This window comes from Coregonus clupeaformis, unplaced genomic scaffold (assembly GCF_020615455.1).
Source record: "Coregonus clupeaformis isolate EN_2021a unplaced genomic scaffold, ASM2061545v1 scaf1965, whole genome shotgun sequence".
Taxonomy (NCBI): Eukaryota; Metazoa; Chordata; class Actinopteri; order Salmoniformes; family Salmonidae; genus Coregonus; species Coregonus clupeaformis.
Window position 1 is genome coordinate 37,501 of NW_025535419.1, and position 20,000 is coordinate 57,500.

At 46.5% G+C, this 20,000-nt stretch overlaps 1 protein-coding gene across 1 annotated transcript in view; it reads left to right on the forward strand.

Moving 5' to 3' along the window:
• The first annotated feature begins 1,924 nt into the window (after positions 1–1,924).
• Positions 1,925–20,000, forward strand: part of LOC123481160 (ephrin type-A receptor 6-like) — a 40,967-nt gene continuing 22,891 nt past the window's right edge. The window contains exons 1-2 of the mRNA XM_045219003.1: positions 1,925–2,536; positions 16,938–17,002. Coding sequence (XP_045074938.1) covers positions 2,458–2,536; positions 16,938–17,002 — 144 coding nt within the window. The 5' untranslated portion in view covers positions 1,925–2,457. The remainder of the gene's footprint in view (positions 2,537–16,937; positions 17,003–20,000) is intronic.

A 20,000-nucleotide genomic window follows, 5' to 3' on the forward strand; every position in this document is an offset into this window, starting at 1 on the left:
TAAATGATCATCTCCGAGATATTGATTGATTACTGTAAACCTAGAAAGACAATTCCCATCATTGTACTCATTGACAGAACGCACACGGATATTGGCCTTATAGCACGGTAGGCTATCTACACCTCCCCAAAATAGGCCGCTGTATTATAATGTCATGTAATTCCTCCAGCACCTCTCCAGTTACCTGACTTCCTGTCCGGCAGTCAGATCCCCTAGAGCCGTTACCTGACTTCCTGTCCGGCAGGCAGATCCCCCCCTAGAGCCGTTACCTGACTTCCTGTCCGGCAGGCAGATCCCCTAGAGCCGTAACGGTGGCAGACGCTCTTATCCAGAGCGACTTACAGTTAGTGAATACATAGATTTTTTATACTGGCCCCCCCCGTGGGAATCGAACCCACAATCCTGGCGTTGCAAACGCCATGCTCTATCAACTGAGCTACATCCCTGCCGGCCATTCCCTCCCCTACCCTGGACGACGCTGGGCCAATTGTGCGCCGCCCCCATGAGTCTCCCGGTCGCGGCCGGCTGCGACAGAGCCTGGATTCGAACCAGGATCTCTAGTGGCACAGCTACCACTGCGCCACTTTACTATTCCTTATAGTCATCATCTAATGCAGCTATTATAACATGAAACAGATACCACCCTAATAGACTGCTGCTGGTTGTCCTCTAAGGATGCCCACCAAATGGCAGCCTATTCTGCTATACCCCCATGGTCAAAAGTAGTGCACTACATAGGGAATGGGGTGAACCTTACAGGAAGGAGATAAGGTAATATAGACTGCTGGTTTCCCCTCTAAAACTTCAGCCTGATCAATATGTTGTATAGTTTACATACTGTGTGTGTGTGCGTGTGCGTGTGCGTGTGCGTGTGCATGTGTGTGTGCTTTGTGTCTGCAGGGAGACAGAGTAGTAGGATTGGGTTTGTTTGTATCTTAAAAGGCCAGAGGGGGGTTGGTAACCTACACTGAAGCATAGGGAGGGAGGCAAGGACTTTAATGTTGGTTTGTCACTCAGAGTCAGACTGTGGCGTGAAACGGAGCATTGGATCCTTTCTATGTGCACGAGAACGGAGCAGACACCCTCTATTGCTCATCTCGCCCTCTCTCTCTCTCTCTCTCTCTCTCTCGCCCTCTCTCTCCCTATCTCTCTCTCTCTCTCTCTCTCTCGCCCTCTCTCTCCCTCTCTCTCGCCCTCTCTCTCGCTCTCTCTCTCGCCCTCTCTCTCGCTCTCTCTCTCTCTCGCCCTCTCTCTCTCTCTCGCCCTCTCTCTCTCTCTCGCTCTCTCAATTCAATTTCAATTTAAGGGCTTTATTGGCATGGGAAACGTATGTTAACATTGCCAAAGCAAGTGAAGTAGATAGTAAACAAAAGTGAAATCAACAATAAATATTAACAGTAAACATTACACTCAGAAGTTTCAAAAGAATAAAGACATTTCAAATGTCAAATTATGTATATATACAGTGTTGTAACAATGTGCAAATAGTTAAAGTACAAATGGGAAAATAAATAAACATAAATATGGGTTTTATTTACAATGGTGTTTGTTCTTCACTGGTTGCCCTTTTCTTGTGGCAACAGGTCACAAATCTCTCTCTCTCTCGCCCTCTCTCACCCTCTCTCTATCTATCTATCTATCTATCTATCTATCTATCTATCTATCTATCTATCTATCTATCTATCTATCTATCTATCTATCTATCTCTCTCTCTCTCTCTCTCTCTCTCTCTCTCTCTCTCTCTCTCTCTCTCTCTCTCTGTCTCTCTCTCTCTCTCTCTCTCTCTCTCTCTCTCTCTCTCTCTCTCTCTCTCTCTCTCTCGCCCCCTCTCTGTCTCTCTCTCTCTCTCTCTCTGCCCATGGACCTCAGAGCACGACGCTGCCGCGAATCAAGGAACTACAGCTTTTCATCGGACCTCCAATCGTATAGTCCGTTCAGATTGTTGGTGGTGACGGTTGGAACAGTGCTTGGTTTTTTTTGGCGAAACATTTAGTTAGACTACAGCAAGTTTCGTAAACAACTGCATCCGACCTGTGCTAGATAATAAATAAATATATAATTTAAAGGAAAATATAGGAAGGCTGAATAAAAAACCTCACGCAGTGGAGAGGTTGGGGGACTAAAGGAACATCGATCGAGGAAAGGAGGAGGATAACGTTTTTGTTTTTCTAAGAGATGGACTAAAGACTGTAAAAGCTGTTGTTGCTGGACAGAACTGTCTCGTCGGAGGAAGATTCATATTATTCTTTTTTTAATCTGATGTTGATTTAGGTTGCATAAAGTCGTCGAACATGTCGCGCAATGGCTTGTGTCCGTTAGTCCGTAGCTAGTTTGTCGGTTAGTCCATTGCAATTTTTTTGAGGATATTATAAACCTAATTTTTTGGATATCTTTTTTGGGTGGATTTTCTTTCATTCGACCAGTGGAATCCTGGACATACCAGTGGATATTGTAGAGATGAGTTCCAGCAGGAAATATTGCCTGTTCTTTCTGTTAGTTAGAAGTATCCTGTCGGACCCCAGTCATACCAATCAAGGTGAGTGTTATTTTGTTCCGTATATAGGCTACCGTACCATATATAGGCTTAAGTACCGTAAGCTACACTGATAATGACACTGTTTCGGCTCGAATCCCCTGCCACGAAGTTGATCTTCACATGACTTACTGCGGTAGGATGTTCTGAAAACATCAAGGTTTGGATCACTGATCGTATCACCCCTACCAGTTGAGCGCACCGGTGACGTGTAGCCTGCATGATGCACACAATTGTAATATGTGTGCGAGTGTGCGTGCGTGCGTGCGTGTGCGCGTCAATGTTGCTATTATATTATTTTGTTGACGTGTGAAGATTCTCTCCTGAAGTCGCCAATAACACAGTAACGGATTTCCCCTCACACATCCATCTTGAACCGGTCTATCTCTACCCCCTCTTCAACCTCTAGTCACCCAACAACAACTACACAACTCAACTCAGTGTGCTGTGATATCTCTACCCCCTCTTCAACCTCTAGTGACCCAACAACTAACACAACTCAACTCAGTGTGCTGTGATATCTCTACCCCCTCTTCAACCTCTAGTCACCCAACAACTAACACAACTCAACTCAGTGTGCTGTGATATCTCTACCCCCTCTTCAACCTCTAGTCACCCAACAACTAACACAACTCAACTCAGTGTGCTGTGATATCTCTACCCCCTCTTCAACCTCTAGTCACCCAACAACTAACACAACTCAACTCAGTGTGCTGTGATGACTTTCACCTCTGTTTGTTGTTAATGGTTCCCTTTCCACACAGCCTCCTTAGTGAACAGAACAGGTGGTTGAGGCTCTAGACTTGATAGGCACTGCAACACACACACACACACACACTCACACACACACACACACACACACACACACACACACACACACACACACACACACACACACACACACACACACACACACACATAAACACACACACATAAACACACACACACACCTGACTGGCAGACGCTTCAAACCAAACTCCTGTGATCTCTGAGTGCTCTGAGATGCCGGGGCGGATTCTCACACATTACAGTCTGCATCTGGCTGTGGGTTCTCTATCTCTCTCTCTCTATCTCTCTCTCTCTCTCTCTCTCTCTCTCTCTCTCTCTCTCTCTCTCTCTCTCTCTCTCTCTCTTTCTCTCTCTCTCTCTCTCTCTCTCTCTCTCTCTCTCTCTCTCTCTCTCTCTCTCTCTCTCTCTCTCTCTCTCTCTCTCTCTCTCTCTCTCTCTCTCTCTCTCTCTCTCTCTCTCTCTCTCTCTCTCTCTAACTCTGTCTGTCTCGTGGTCTCTCTGTCTCCCTCTCTCTCTCTTTATCTTTCTCACTGTCTCCCTCAACAACCCCCTCTCTCTCTATCCCTCTCTCTCATCTCTCTCTCCCTGTCTCCCCCTCTCTCCTCTCTCTCCTCTCTCTCCCCTCTCTCCTCTCTCCCCCTGTATCCCCCTCTCTCCCCCTCTCTGTCTGTCAGTGTGTGTTTTCCTGCCTTCCCAGACAGAGATTCTATTTGGCCTATTTTAGGGGAAAGTGAGATGTCACAGGCAGACAGGCAGACAAGACAGACACAGAGGAGCGGAGTGCTAGCTAGATGCCTGTCTCTTCTGAGGCCTCTGTGCTGATGTCTTCCTTAAAGTTACCAGGCCTCAACCTCCTGGAAAAAAACAAGATCAGATCCCCTACTAGACTGAGAATGAGATAAAGCTCCAGATATCTGGGTCTCTCGTGTCCACACTGCTGATGAAGATTAGGAGTGAAGAGAGATACGTTCCAAATGGCACCCCTGTTCCCTTTATAGTGCACTACTTTAGAACAGGGCCTTAGTGCACTATAAAGGGAATGGGGGGGGGTATTTGATACACGCACACAGTCTTCTATTGGGAAGGACAGCCAGGAATACTGGCCCTAATTTTCTCTGTTTGGAACAAGCAGATTGAGTTTGTTTGAAGAGCGTTGAATTGAATTTAGAGGCTTGGTTGCCTACAGCTGACGCAAGACATCTGCTAGACATTTACCAGACACTTTTACAGTTAAAGAAGTCACTCTGGATTACGTCGTCTTCCGTCTGGGTTTTATTTACCGACAAGTCGCCACTTTTCCCCTTTCACTGTGTTCGGGAAAAGTGAGATTGAGGAGCGGAAGTTTCTCAGTGATTGTGTCTCCGAGACAAAGTGGGTGGGGGTCTAGACAGTGATAATATGATTTAGCGTAGAAACTAAAGTGCTCGTCTCTATATCTGATTTCCTCTTTCGCGTCGTGTGTGTGTGTGTGTGTGTGTGTGTGTGTGTGCGTGTGTGTGTGTGTGTGTGTGTGTTTAAGAGTGTGTGGGTTATTGTAGTCCATTATGCCCAACGCTTGTTGCCCAGGGTTTGGGGTATTGAGTTCCAGTGGAACACAGATAACATTGTGTTATTGTCTGGTGGAGGATTAGATACCTCTGTCCCAGTAGACCCACAAAGATCCCATCAATCACAGTTCAATATGGACCCCCACTCCTTCCTCCCTCCCTCCCTCCCTCCCTCCCTCCCTCCCTCCCTCCCTCCCTCCCTCCCTCCCTCCCTCCCTCCCTCCCTCCCTCCCTCCCTCCCTCCCTCCCTCCCTCCCTCCCTCCCTCCCTCCCTCCCTCCCTCCCTTCCTTCCTCCCTCCCTCCCTCCCCACTCCTCCCTCCTTCTTCCCCTCCCTCCCTCCCTCCCTCCCTCCCTCTAGAGAACGACCCATATGGATTGTTTAGGGCCGATGCCGATTTTTGGAGGCTTAAGGAGGCTGATGGCCGATATTCAATATCATTAAATGTGAACATTTTGATTTAAAAAAATCAGAGACAGCCGTGTATGTGTTAATGCATCCATTTTAAAGTCAAACAATAGATTTGACTTAGTTTTTACCAATTTGAAAGGTACATCTCTTGCATGCATTGAGCTTGTTAGCACCATGTTTATCTAGCCAGCTAGCTAGCATAGTAGCCAATATAGCTAGCTATAGGTCCCATAGCTATCTGCTAACAGGTCCCATAGCTATCTGCTAACAGGTCCCATAGCTATCTGCTAACAGGTCCCATAGCTATCTGCTAACAGGTCCCATAGCTATCTGCTAACAGGTCCCATAGCTATCTGCTAACAGGTCCCATAGCTATCTGCTAACAGGTCCCATAGCTAGCAGGTCCCATAGCTATCTGCTAACAGGTCCCATAGCTATCTGCTAACAGGTCCCATAGCTATCTGCTAACAGGTCCCATAGCTATCTGTTTAGCTAGCTATGCAGTGCCGGGCATGTCGACACAATCCTTATTATTAGTGACTTAACTAAACAAATATTTGCAACAGGAGTTCGATTTTGGTCACTGTGTCAATTAATCAATTTCATCTCAATACTGCACCTTTCTGTTGGAGAATGAGCTAGCTACTGATGCTGATCTTCCCAGATAGACATTCCCCAGGTGGTGAGTGGTGACTAGACATTCCCCAGGTGGTGAGTGGTGACTAGACATTCCCCAGGTGGTGAGTGGTGACTAGACATTCCCCAGGTGGTGAGTGGTGACTAGACATTCCCCAGGTGGTGAGTGGTGACTAGACATTCCTCAGGTGGTGAGTGGTGACTAGACATTCCCCAGGTGGTGAGTGGTGACTAGACATTCCCCAGGTGGTGAGTGGTGACTAGACATTCCCCAGGTGGTGACTAGACATTCCCCAGGTGGGGTGGTGACTAGACATTCCCCAGGTGGTGAGTGGTGACTAGACATTCCCCAGGTGGTGAGTGGTGACTAGACATTCCCCAGGTGGTGAGTGGTGACTAGACATTCCTCAGGTGGTGAGTGGTGACTAGACATTCCTCAGGTGGTGAGTGGTGACTAGACATTCCCCAGGTGGTGAGTGGTGACTAGACATTCCTCAGGTGGTGAGTGGTGACTAGACATTCCCCAGGTGGTGAGTGGTGACTAGACATTCCTCAGGTGGTGAGTGGTGACTAGACATTCCTCAGGTGGTGAGTGGTGACTAGACATTCCCCAGGTGGTGAGTGGTGACTAGACATTCCCCAGGTGGTGAGTGGTGACTAGACATTCCCCAGGTGGTGAGTGGTGACTAGACATTCCCTCAGGTGGTGAGTGGTGACTAGACATTCCCTCAGGTGGTGAGTGGTGACTAGACATTCCCCAGGTGGTGAGTGGTGACTAGACATTCCCCAGGTGGTGAGTGGTGACTAGACATTCCCCAGGTGGTGAGTGGTGACTAGACATTCCCCAGGTGGTGAGTGGTGACTAGACATTCCCCAGGTGGTGAGTGGTGACTAGACATTCCCAGGTGGTGAGTGGTGACTAGACATTCCCCAGGTGGTGAGTGGTGACTAGACATTCCCCAGGTGGTGAGTGGTGACTAGACATTCCTCAGGTGGTGAGTGGTGACTAGACATTCCCCAGGTGGTGAGTGGTGACTAGACATTCCCCAGGTGGTGAGTGGTGACTAGACATTCCCCAGGTGGTGAGTGGTGACTAGACATTCCCTCAGGTGGTGACTAGACATTCCCCAGGTGGTGAGTGGTGACTAGACATTCCCCAGGTGGTGAGTGGTGACTAGACATTCCTCAGGTGGTGAGTGGTGACTAGACATTCCTCAGGTGGTGAGTGGTGACTAGACATTCCTCAGGCGGTGAGTGGTGACTAGACATTCCTCAGGCGGTGAGTGGTGACTAGACATTCCTCAGGTGGTGAGTGGTGACTAGACATTCCTCAGGTGGTGAGTGGTGACTAGACATTCCCCAGGTGGTGAGTGGTGACTAGACATTCCCCAGGTGGTGAGTGGTGACTAGACATTCCCCAGGTGGTGAGTGGTGACTAGACATTCCCCAGGTGGTGAGTGGTGACTAGACATTCCCCAGGTGGTGAGTGGTGACTAGACATTCCCCAGGTGGTGACTAGACATTCCCCAGGTGGTGAGTGGTGACTAGACATTCCCCAGGTGGTGACTAGACATTCCCCAGGTGGTGAGTGGTGACTAGACATTCCCCAGGTGGTGACTAGACATTCCCCAGGTGGTGAGTGGTGACTAGACATTCCCCAGGTGGTGAGTGGTGACTAGACATTCCCCAGGTGGTGAGTGGTGACTAGACATTCCCCAGGTGGTGACTAGACATTCCCCAGGTGGTGAGTGGTGACTAGACATTCCCCAGGTGGTGACTAGACATTCCCCAGGTGGTGAGTGGTGACTAGACATTCCTCAGGTGGTGAGTGGTGACTAGACATTCCCCAGGTGGTGACTAGACATTCCCCAGGTGGTGAGTGGTGACTAGACATTCCCCAGGTGGTGAGTGGTGACTAGACATTCCTCAGGTGGTGAGTGGTGACTAGACATTCCCCAGGTGGTGACTAGACATTCCCCAGGTGGTGAGTGGTGACTAGACATTCCCCAGGTGGTGAGTGGTGACTAGACATTCCTCAGGTGGTGAGTGGTGACTAGACATTCCTCAGGTGGTGAGTGGTGACTAGACATTCCCCAGGTGGTGAGTGGTGACTAGACATTCCTCAGGTGGTGAGTGGTGACTAGACATTCCTCAGGTGGTGACTAGACATTCCTCAGGTGGTGAGTGGTGACTAGACATTCCTCAGGTGGTGAGTGGTGACTAGACATTCCTCAGGCGGTGAGTGGTGACTAGACATTCCTCAGGCGGTGAGTGGTGACTAGACATTCCTCAGGTGGTGAGTGGTGACTAGACATTCCCCAGGTGGTGAGTGGTGACTAGACATTCCCCAGGTGGTGAGTGGTGACTAGACATTCCCCAGGTGGTGAGTGGTGACTAGACATTCCCCAGGTGGTGAGTGACGGCTAGACATTCCCCAGGTGGTGAGTGGTGACTAGACATTCCTCAGGTGGTGAGTGGTGACTAGACATTCCCCAGGTGGTGAGTGGTGACTAGACATTCCTCAGGTGGTGAGTGGTGACTAGACATTCCCCAGGTGGTGAGTGGTGACTAGACATTCCTCAGGTGGTGAGTGGTGACTAGACATTCCTCAGGTGGTGAGTGGTGACTAGACATTCCTCAGGCGGTGAGTGGTGACTAGACATTCCCCAGGTGGTGAGTGGTGACTAGACATTCCTCAGGTGGTGAGTGGTGACTAGACATTCCTCAGGCGGTGAGTGGTGACTAGACATTCCCCAGGTGGTGAGTGACGGCTGCCATAGCAGCAGTTTTGCTATGTAGAGGGACTATTGGCAAAGCCCATAGAGAAGGGCTGATAGACTAGAAAAGGCCAATATCGGCCCAATATATCGGCTCGGCCAATTATCGGTAGTTCCCTCCCTCCCTCCCTCCCTCTCCTCCCTCCCTCCCTTCAGAAAGTTTTCACACCCCTTGACTTTTTCCACATTTTGTCATGTTAGAGCCTGAATTTTAAATGGATTAAATTGAGATGTTGTGTCACTGGCCTACACACAATACTCCATAATGTTAAAGTGGAATTATGTTTCGATTTAAAAAAAAAACAAATTAATACAAAATGAAAAGCTGAAATGTCTTGAGTCATTAAGTATTCAACCTGCACTATTAATCCAATTCAGACCAAAATTGGAATATTGACATGTGCAATATCCATATCGCAAGAGGCTGCTATTTTCTCCTTTCTTTGACACGCCATTAACATGCAGACTACACTGGGCACGCTCGTGCGCCATCGCGCGCATGTTGATTTTGTCCATCAATACCAGACGCAAACAGGACACGCAGGTTGAAATATCAAAATTAACTCTGAACCAACTATATTTAATTTGGGGACAGGTCAAAACACATGAAACATTCATGGACATTTAGCTTGCTAGCTTGCTGTTGCTAGCTAATTTGTCCAGGGATATAAACATTGGGTCCTTTTTTTCTGGATCTTTGTAGAATTTGTACCCATTTTGATTCACACAAAATGTATGTTCTCTACTCTGACAATTAATCCACAGATAAAAGGGGAAACCAAGTTAGTTTCTAGTAATCTCTTCCTCTTCTTCATCTTCATCTTCTTCTTCTTCTTCTGTGGACTTTATATGGCAGTTGGCAACCAACTTTAAGGTGCTTTACCACGACCAACTGGACTGGAGTGTGGACCTCATTTCATCTTTTCGGATCCCCCACGTTGGTATATGCTCCTAAAAACCAATGAGGAGATGGGAGAGGCGGGACTGACCAAATAGAACCAGGTTTAGCGCCTGGATGTACATTTAGTAGGGCAGTGCAGTCAGCACGTAATACAACAAACACTAAACTAACACCTCATTTGCATTTACGTCATTTAGCAGACGCTCTTATCCAGAGCGACTTACAGGAGCAATTAGGGTAAGTGCCTTGCTCAAGGGCACATCGACAGATTTTTCACCTAGTCGGCTCGGGGATTAGAACCAGCGACCTTTCGGTTACTGGCACAACGCTCTTAACCACTAAGCTACCTGCCACCTCCAATGAGATGCGCTAGACTCCATTCATTCACTCTCTACATGCACAGAGGATGCTGACCAATCACAAGCGGGCTCTCTCACTCACTGCATGGCATGCACACGTTGGCCAATCACAAGTGTCCCCGCTTAGAGCGCGCAGTTAGATGCTGGTGGGGAGAGAAAGGGCTTTACCTCAGTTAGATGCTGGTGGGGAGAGAAAGGGCTTTACCTCAGTTAGATGCTGGTGAGGAGAGAAAGGGCTTTACCTCAGTTAGATGCTGGTGAGGAGACGAAGGGCTTTACCTCAGTTAGATGCTGGTGAGGAGAGAAAGGGCTTTACCTCAGTTAGATGCTGGTGGGGAGAGAAAGGGCTTTACCTCAGTTAGATGCTGGTGAGGAGAGAAAGGGCTTTACCTCAGTTAGATGCTGGTAGGGAGAGAAAGGGCTTTACCTCAGTTAGATGCTGGTGGGGAGAGAAAGGGCTTTACCTCAGTTAGATGCTGGTGGGGAGAGAAAGGGCTTTACCTCAGTTAGATGCTGGTGAGGAGAGAAAGGGCTTTACCTCAGATAGATGCTAGTGGGGAGAGAAAGGGCTTTACCTCAGTTAGATGCTGGTGGGGAGAGAAAGGGCTTTACCTCAGATAGATGCTGGTGGGGAGAGAAAGGGCTTTACCTCAGTTAGTTGCTGGTGGGGAGAGAAAGGGCTTTACCTCAGTTAGATACTGGTGGGGAGAGAAAGGGCTTTACCTCAGTTAGATGCTGGTGGGGAGAGAAAGGGCTTTACCTCAGATAGATGCTAGTGGGGAGAGAAAGGGCTTTACCTCAGTTAGATGCTGGTGGGGAGAGAAAGGGCTTTACCTCAGTTAGATGCTGGTGGGGAGAGAAAGGGCTTTACCTCAGTTAGATGCTGGTGGGAGCTGCCGCTTTCAAGGAGCGGGACACTAATCCGGACGCTTATAAGAAATCCCTCTCTCTGACGAACCATCAAACAGGCAAAGCGTCAAGACAGGACCAAAATCTAATCCTACTACACCGGCTCTGACACTCGTCAGATTTGGCAGGGGCTTGCAAACTATCACGGAATTACACAAAGGGAAACCCAGACGAGCTTAAATACCTTTCTATGTTCTCTTCGAAAGCTAGCAACACTGAACCATGATAACTAATGCATACTGTGTCCATAATAAGTATATAGGTTATAGGTTTGAGAGCTTTTGTGAAAGAGCACAGTTAGAAAGATATGGCATATAGAAGCAAACCGGATGGACATCATGAAAATGATCGGAGAGGTTGAGGGTAGAGGAAGTTCAGGAATAAAAGCTCGGTGGAGCTCCTTGTATTTTGTATCGCCGGGTTATTTTCCCCGTACTGCTTTGTTGGTTCCAGTGCGCCTGTTTTGCCGCTTTTACTGAGTAACTCTGTATTCCGGAATAAACTCTGTTATTCTGTGTGTAGCTCTCTTCACGACAACAGACGCAGGTTGGTTCCTTGAAACGGGCGTTTATTGCCTTGGACGTCTTTTTTCTTCGATGCATCCACGTCACGCCGTGAGAACTATATATTTGAACGAACACAGTATAGTTGATTAAATTATACAGTACTGAAACAAATTAATACAAATGGCGCCCGGCGCGAATATAAACAAAGTTCTACAGGTTGAACAAAATACCTTGTTGGCTGCTTGTCCTGAAAAGAGGTTCTTGAATCCTTAAAGTCCCTTTACTGTCTTTCTTGGCCTCTGCCATCAACAATTATATAACTCAGACTAAGATCTGTTTAAGTTAGATTGCACAAAGTCAATGAACAAATTCCGTAGCAGTAACACAACCGTGTTACGTTAGTTACATTTTAGTAGACGCTCTTATCCAGAGCGACTTACAGTTAGTGAATACATATTTTTATTTTTTTATACTGGCCCCCCGTGGGAAACAAACCCACAACCCTGGCGTTGCAAACGCCATGCTCTATCAACTGAGCTACATCCCTGCCGGCCATTCCCTCCCCTACCCTGGACCAATTGTGCGCCGCCCATGAGTCTCCCGGTCGCGGCCGGCTGCGACAGAGCCTGGATTCGAACCAGGATCTCTAGTGGCACAGTTAGCACTGCGATGCGGCGCCTTAGACCACTGCGCCACTCTTCCGGGATGGAACATAAAAACACAAACAATGGCCTAACGTTAATTTTACCTGTTACATCACATTTAAATTCTTACCTATACATCAATAAATCATTTTTATTTATTTACTACATCGAAATAAACCATGAATTATGTATTAATCATGCATCGTGAACACAGCATCTATGTAACACCACTTACACTGTGATTTACCCTCCTGCGCCTGACTCCTTCAAAATCACCGAATCACAGAATCACACACCAAGACAAGGGGGGCAGAGGGAACACGTATACAGGTACTGATGAGGGGATATGAACCAGGACAAGGGGGGCAGAGGGAACACTTATACAGGTACTGATGAGGGGATGTGAACCAGGACAAGGGGGGCAGAGGGAACACGTATACAGGTACTGATGAGGGGATGTGAACCAGGTGTGTGTAATAGACAAGACAAAACAAATGGAATGATGAGATGAGGAGCGGCGGTGGCTAGAAGGCCGGTGACGACGAACGCCGAAGCCTGCCTCGAACCAGGAGAGGAGGCAGCTTCGGAGGAAGTCGTGACAAGAGGCCTAAGGGTTGTTGTTCACTAGTTTACTCCAATTAGGGAAGGGGTGGTGGGGTTGGTAAGTAATAAAGGGAAATATATTTGAAAAAAGGATATGTGTGTATATATATATATATATATATATATATATATATATGTATAAATGTATTTATATGTATGTATGTGTATGTATGTATATATGTATGTACAGTGAGGGAAAAAAGTATTTGATCCCCTGCTGATTTTGTACGTTTGCCCACTGACAAAGACATGATCAGTCTATAATTTTAATGGTAGGTTTATTTGAACAGTGAGAGACAGAATAACAACAAAAAAATCCTGAAAAACGCATGTCGAAAATGTTATAAATTGATTTGCATTTTAATGAGGGAAATAAGTACAAAATCAACAGGGAGGATCAAATACTTTTTTCCCTCACTGTATGTATATATATATATATATATATATATATTTGAGAGAAAAAAAAAACGAATGGAGATTGGAAGTGATGCAGACAATTACATTGATGGAAGTTACAATCTATCTGCAATATTAAAGCTGATCTACCCCCCCCCCCCCCCCCCAAAAAAAAATAAAAAATAAGTAAGATCTTTAAACAGGTTAACATTCACAAGGCCTCTGGATTACCAGGCTGCATACTCAGAGCATCACAAGGCCTCAGGGCCAGATGGATTACCAGGCTGCATACTCAGAGCATCACAAGGCCTCAGGGCCAGATGGATTACCAGGCTGTATACTCAGAGCATGGTCTGACCAGCTGGCAAGTGTCTTCACTGACCCTGTCTGTAATACCTACATGTTTCAAGCAGACCACCATAGTCCCTGTGCCCAAGGACACTAAGATAACCTGTCTAAATGTCTGTCGCCCCGTAGCACTCACATCTGTAGCCATGAAGAGCTTTGAAAGGCTGGTCATGGCTCACATCAACACCATTATCCCAGAAAACCCTAGATCCACTCCAATTCTCATACCGTCCCAACAGATCCATAGATGACGCAATCTCTATTGCACTCCCACACTGCCCTTTCCCACCTGGACAAGAGGAACACCTAAGTGAGAATGCTGTTCATTGACTACAGCTCAGCGTTCAACACCATAGTGCCCTCCAAGCTCATCACTAAGCTAAGGACCTTAAACACCTCCCTTTTCAACTGGATCCTGGACTTCCTGACGGGCCGCCCCCAGGTGGTGAGGGTAGGCAACAACACATCCGACCCTCAACACAACCCTCAACATGGGGGGGCCTTCAGGGGTGCGTGCTTACACGACTGTGTGACCGCGGACGACTCCAACATCATCATTAAGTTTGCCGACGACACGACGGTGGTAGGCCTGATCACAGACGACGATGAGACAGCCTACAGGGAGGAGGTCAGAGACCTGGCCGTGTGTTGCCGGGACAACAACGTGAGCAAGACAAAGGAGCTGATCGTGGACTACAGGAAACGGAGGACCGAGCACGCCCCCATCCACATCAACAGGGCTGCAGCGGAGCGTGTCGAGAGCTTCAAGTTCCTCGGCGTCCACATCACTAAGGAATTATACACACACACACCAACACAGTCGTGAAGAGGGCACGACAACGCCTCTTCCCCCTCAGGAGGCTGAAAAGATTCGGCATGGCCCCTTAGATCCTCAAAAAGCTGCACCACTGAGAGCATCCTGACTGGCTGCATCACCGCCTGGTTATGGCAACTGCTCGGCATCCGGCCACAAGGCGCTACAGAGGGTGGTGCGTACGGCCCAGTACATCACTGGGGCCGAGCTCCCTGCCATCCAGGACCTCTATACCAGGCGGTGTCAGAGGAAGGCCCTAAACATTTTCAAAGACTCCAGCCACCCAATTCATAGAGGGTTCTCTCTGCTACTGCACGGCAAGCGGTACCGATACACCAAGTCTGGAACCAACAGGACCCTGAACAGCTTCTATCCCCAAGCCATAAGACTGCTAACTAGTTAGCTAAATAGTTAACCAAATAGCTACCTGGACTATCTGCATTGACCCTTTTGACTCATCACATACGCTGCTGTTACTGTTAATGATCTATCCTGTTGCCTAGTTACTTTATCCCTATCTATATGTAGATATCTACCTCAATGACCTCATAGACCTGCACATGGACTCCATACTGGTACCACGTGTATACAGCCAAGTTATCGTTACTCATTGTGTTATTATTTTTCTATTATTTCAGAACAAATTCTCTGCATTGTTGGGAAGGGCCCGTTAGTAAGCATTTCACTCTTAGTCTTCACCTGTTGTTTGCAAAGCATGTGACAAATAACATTTGATTTGATTCTCTACTCTGTTCTTTCTCTCTCTCCCTCACTCTCTCTGTTCTTTCTCTGTCCCTCACTCTCTCTGTTCTTTCTCCCTCCCTCACTCTCTCTGTTCTTTCTCTCTCTCCCTCACTCTCTCTGTTCTTTCTCTCTCTCCCTCACTCTCTCTGTTCTTTCTCTCCCTCCCTCACTCTCTCTGTTCTTTCTCTCTCTCCCTCCCTCACTCTCTCTGTTCTTTCTCTGTCCCTCACTCTCTCTGTTCTTTCTCCCTCTCCCTCCCTCACTCTCTCTGTTCTTTCTCTGTCCCTCACTCTCTCTGTTCTTTCTCTGTCCCTCACTCTCTCTGTTCTTTCTCCCTCTCTCTCCCTCCCTCCACCTCTCCTTCTATATATCTCTGAGACAGAAGCTTCCTTATCATTACTAAAATAATTTGAGTGAGTCAACATTAAAACTGAGTCAATATTATATATTAGTTTTATTCAATATCCAATACTGCACTGCTTTTGACCAGGTGGTGAGAGGGAGGGAGGGAGAGAGGGAGGGAGAGAGGGAGGGAGGGAGGGGGGAGAGAGGGAGTGAGATGGAGGGAGGGAGATAGATGGGGGAGGGAGGGGGAGGGGGAGACAAAGGAAATTGCACATTCATCAAATTTTCTCAGCTGGCTTTACCAAGTGGACATAATCACTGTCTCCACGGTCTGGGCTGTAGAGGACCAGGAAATGATCCACCCCACACACTGGGCTCTAGGGGACCAGGAAATGATCCACCCCACACACTGGGCTCTAGAGGACCAGGAAATGATCCACCCCACACACTGGGCTCTAGGGGACCAGGAAATGATCCACCCCACACACTGGGCTCTAGGGGACCAGGAAATGATCCACCCCACACACTGGGCTGTAGAGGACCAGGAAATGATCCACACCACACACTGGGCCCTAGGGGACCAGGAAATGATCCACCCCACTGTTTTATTTTGTCCTGATCTATAAGGCAGCAGGCATAGGGAGTTCTATATTATTGTCCAATAATGCTTTATGATGTCACAGGCACAGCAAGTGTTATGTGGTGAAGGGGATTCAAAACCTTACAACCTTTCAGTTACTGGCCCAAACGCTTCTTAACTAGCTAGACTACCTGTCACCAAACTGTAGGGCATAGTGAATACGGTGGCCATTTTGGACACAGTCACGAGTGTAAAGTTGTTTCAACCTGAAGTGACAACCCAGGACCCTTTTCTTTATGAAACCAACTTCGACTGAACTTCCTGTGTGTGTTATTCCAAGAAACGTCACTTTTCGCTTTCATTGTGTTCAGTTCTATGGGACATGGGCTTATTCAGTGCTGTAAGATGGTTTGGCAAGAACAGCATTGGCATTCAAGATTTCAGGGCTAAGAAAGATATGCAGTGTCCACATACCGTTTGTTTCATTATCCCTTTTTAAAGAGTTGAATGTGTTGTATTGTATTTGTCCCTGAACCAGTATGTTGGTTTCTCTGCACAGTGTTGTTGTTCTGGCTTTCACCCTTTCAGTGCTCGTAGGTCATTCTCTCTGCTGAGTGCCTCTGGACGAGTGTTGCTCTACTCTGGCAGTTTGATAACTATGGTTTACTCCCTCTCTCTCTCTCTCTCTCTCCCCTCTCTCTCCCTCTCTCTCTCCCCTCTCTCTCCCCTCTCTCTCTCCCCTCTCTCTCCCCTCTCTCTCCCCTCTCTCTCCTCTCTCTCTCCCCTCTCTCTCCCCTGTTTCTGTCCGCCTCTTTCATAAACTCTCTCTCTCTCTGTCTCTCTCTGTCTCTGTCTCTCTCTCTCTCTCTCCCTCCCTCCCTCCCTCCCTCCCTCTCTCTCTCTGTCTGTCTGCTCTCTCTCTCTCTCTCTCTCTCTCTCTCTCTGTCTCTCTCTCTCTCTCTCTCTCTCTCTCTCTCTCTCTGTCTCTCTCTCTCTCTTCTCTCTCTCCCTCTCTCTCTCTCTCTCTCTCTCTCTCTCTCTCTCTCTCTCTCTCTCTCTCTCTCTCTCTCTCTCTCTCTCTCTCTCTCTCTCTAGTGGTTCTGTTGGACACCACAGCTGTTCTGGGGGAGCTGGACTGGAGGACCTACCCAGTGAATGGGGTAAGTGTTTCCCCTACCACACCGTTGTATAGGCGCCCCCCAGGATGTGGTTCTTCCAATGCGTCTAGCGACTATCAGCACAGCGTCCCAAATGGATCCTAATCCCCTTTAGAGTCTACTATTTCCCACCTGGGTCCAGGGGGGCTAATGTCAAAAGTAGTGTCTTGTATATGGAATAGGGACGCGGACTGAGTGTTTAGCTACTGATATTTTTTTGTGGTTTTATGTTCCAATGATTGATGAGTGATTAGCCAATGATTCATAATGTACAGTTCAACCCATTTGGTCCCCCCAGTACCACTTGAACTATCTAATAAATCAGACCTTTGTTCAAGCGTCCTAATGAAACACCTTTAAAGGGATTCAGTTTCAGTGTGGCTGAATTTGAACATGTTATTAGGATGATGTTATTAGGATGATGTTATTAGGATGATGTTATTAGGATGATGTTATTAGGATGATGTTATTATGATGTTATTAGGATGATGTTATTAGGATGATGTTATTAGGATGATGTTATTAGGATGATGTTATTAGGATGATGTTATTAGGATGATGTTATTAGGATGATGTTATTAGGATGATGTTATTAGGATGATGTTATCAGGATGATGTTATTAGGATGATGTTATTAGGATGATGTTATTAGGATGATGTTATTAGGATGATGTTATTAGGATGATGTTATTAGGATGATGTTATTAGGATGATGTTATCAGGATGATGTTATTAGGATGATGTTATTAGGGATGTTATTAGGATGATGTTATTAGGATGATGTTATAGGATGATGTTATTAGGATGATGTTATTAGGATGATGTTATTAGGATGATGTTATTAGGATGATGTTATTAGGATGATGTTATTAGGATGATGTTATTAGGATGATGTTATTAGGATGATGTTATTAGGATGATGTTATTAGGATGATGTTATTAGGATGATGTTATTAGGATGATGTTATTAGGATGATGTTATTAGGATGATGTTATTAGGATGTTATTGCCTTATCCCCCCCCTCTCTCTGTGTTTTCTCCTCCTATTCCATCTGAAGCTCTATGGCCATTTACTTTAGCAGCCTAGCTAATAGAAATTCACACTCAGGGTCAAACAATACATTTCAGCTTGATCCCCGCAGCGTGAATCTTATCAGGAATGAACAGAACTTATAATATGATGAAAAATATATCAGACTGACTGAGCAGAATGAGTAGGGAGGGAGGGAGAGAGGGAGGGAGAGAGGGAGGGAGAGAGGGAGGGAGAGAGAGGGAGAGAGGGAGAGAGAGGGAGGGAGGGAGGGAGAGAGGGAGGGAGAGAGGGAGGGAGAGAGAGGGAGAGAGGGAGGATTCTGCAGAACTGTATGCATACAGCCTTTTCATTTAAAAGACGAATGGATATCTGAGGAACTTGACAAAGACCTCCTGGAATTACAAAGTATGTGATAAATAACCAAAAAGGGTTCTGTGAAAGTTCCCAGAACATTCGTTAAGTGGCCGCAAATGTTCTCATAACACAAAAAAACTGTCCATTCGTGGTGTTGATTATAGAATGTTTGTATAAAACATTCGCCTGATGTTGCAAGTAGAGGTCTTCACGGGTCCAACAGACCCAAAAATTCAGAGATCCGAAACCGGGACCCGGGTCCTAAATTCAGACTTTTGTCTCGGATCTGGGTCGGGTCTGATATAATTGCCACGAGTCTCGTGTATGTGCAATTAAAATTGATTTACCGACTGGAACAGGATTGGACCCGTTCTCTGTTAATTTACTGTGTGTGAGTTGATGAGGAACTGCTTGAGCTTCTTATCTGTGTCAGCCAATTGCAAATTTAATCAGACCAGAGGACATTCCTCCAAAAAGTACGATCTTTGTCCCCATGTGCAGTTGCAAACCGTAGTCTGGCTTTTTTATGGCGGTTTTGGAGCAGTGGCTTCTTCCTTGCTGAGCGGCCTTTTAGGTTATGTCGATATAGGACTCGTTTTACTGTGGATATAGATACTTTTGTACCTGTTTCCTCCAGCATCTTCACAAGGTCCTTTGCTGTTGTTCTGGGATTGATTTGCACTTTTTGCACCAAGGTACGTTCATCTCTAGGAGACAGAACGCGTCTCCTTCCTGAGCGGTATGACGGCTGCGTGGTCCCATGGTGTTTATACTTGCGTACTATTGTTTGTACCGATGAACGTGGTACCTTCAGGCGTTTGGAAATTGCTCCCAAGGATGAACCAGACTTGTGGAGGTCTACACATTTCTTTTCTGAGGTCTTGGCTGATTTCTTTTGATTTTCCCATGATGTCAAGCAATCTGTTCTTTAAATGTTCCCATAATGTTTCATTAGGTTGTGAGAACAGTCTGGTGAGAACATTGTGGGGATATCACAAAATATATGTTCCCAGAACACAAAAACTGTCCAGTTGTGCGGATGATTCTATAATGTTTCTTTTAGGGTGCAAAAAACGTTCGCCTGAAGTTACAAGAACATTCCCAGAACACATTTAGTTTGTTCTTTAAAGGTTCTCTGGTGGTTGTTACAGATGTTGTCCACAACATTTTAGTGCATCTTAGGAGAACACTCCAAGGATATTTCATTTATTTCTTTGTGAAAAATGATAATATATTTTGTTATTAAAAACATTCTCTGAATGTTTTTGGGATGTTATCATCCTAATGTTAGATAAAACCCTAACTAAAACTTAATGGCACTCTTAGCTAATGTTTCGGGAATGTTCCCAGTTTGCTGGGGTCCTTCCCAAATAGAGCGGCGATAAAGAAAGAGGTTTTTTCAAAGATATTTTTTAAAACAACTTTCGAATTCACATAATTTAGAATAGATGGAATGGAATGACAGTTATCTACTCCAGTATTCTGAACTCCAATCATCTAGCTCAAAATATTATTTATTAAAACTTCATACAGTCTTTAGAGAAGCTTTTAAAACATTAGAACTGTGAAATGGAATGATGGTCTCCAGAGGCAGAATGGGGTTTACTGTAGAGA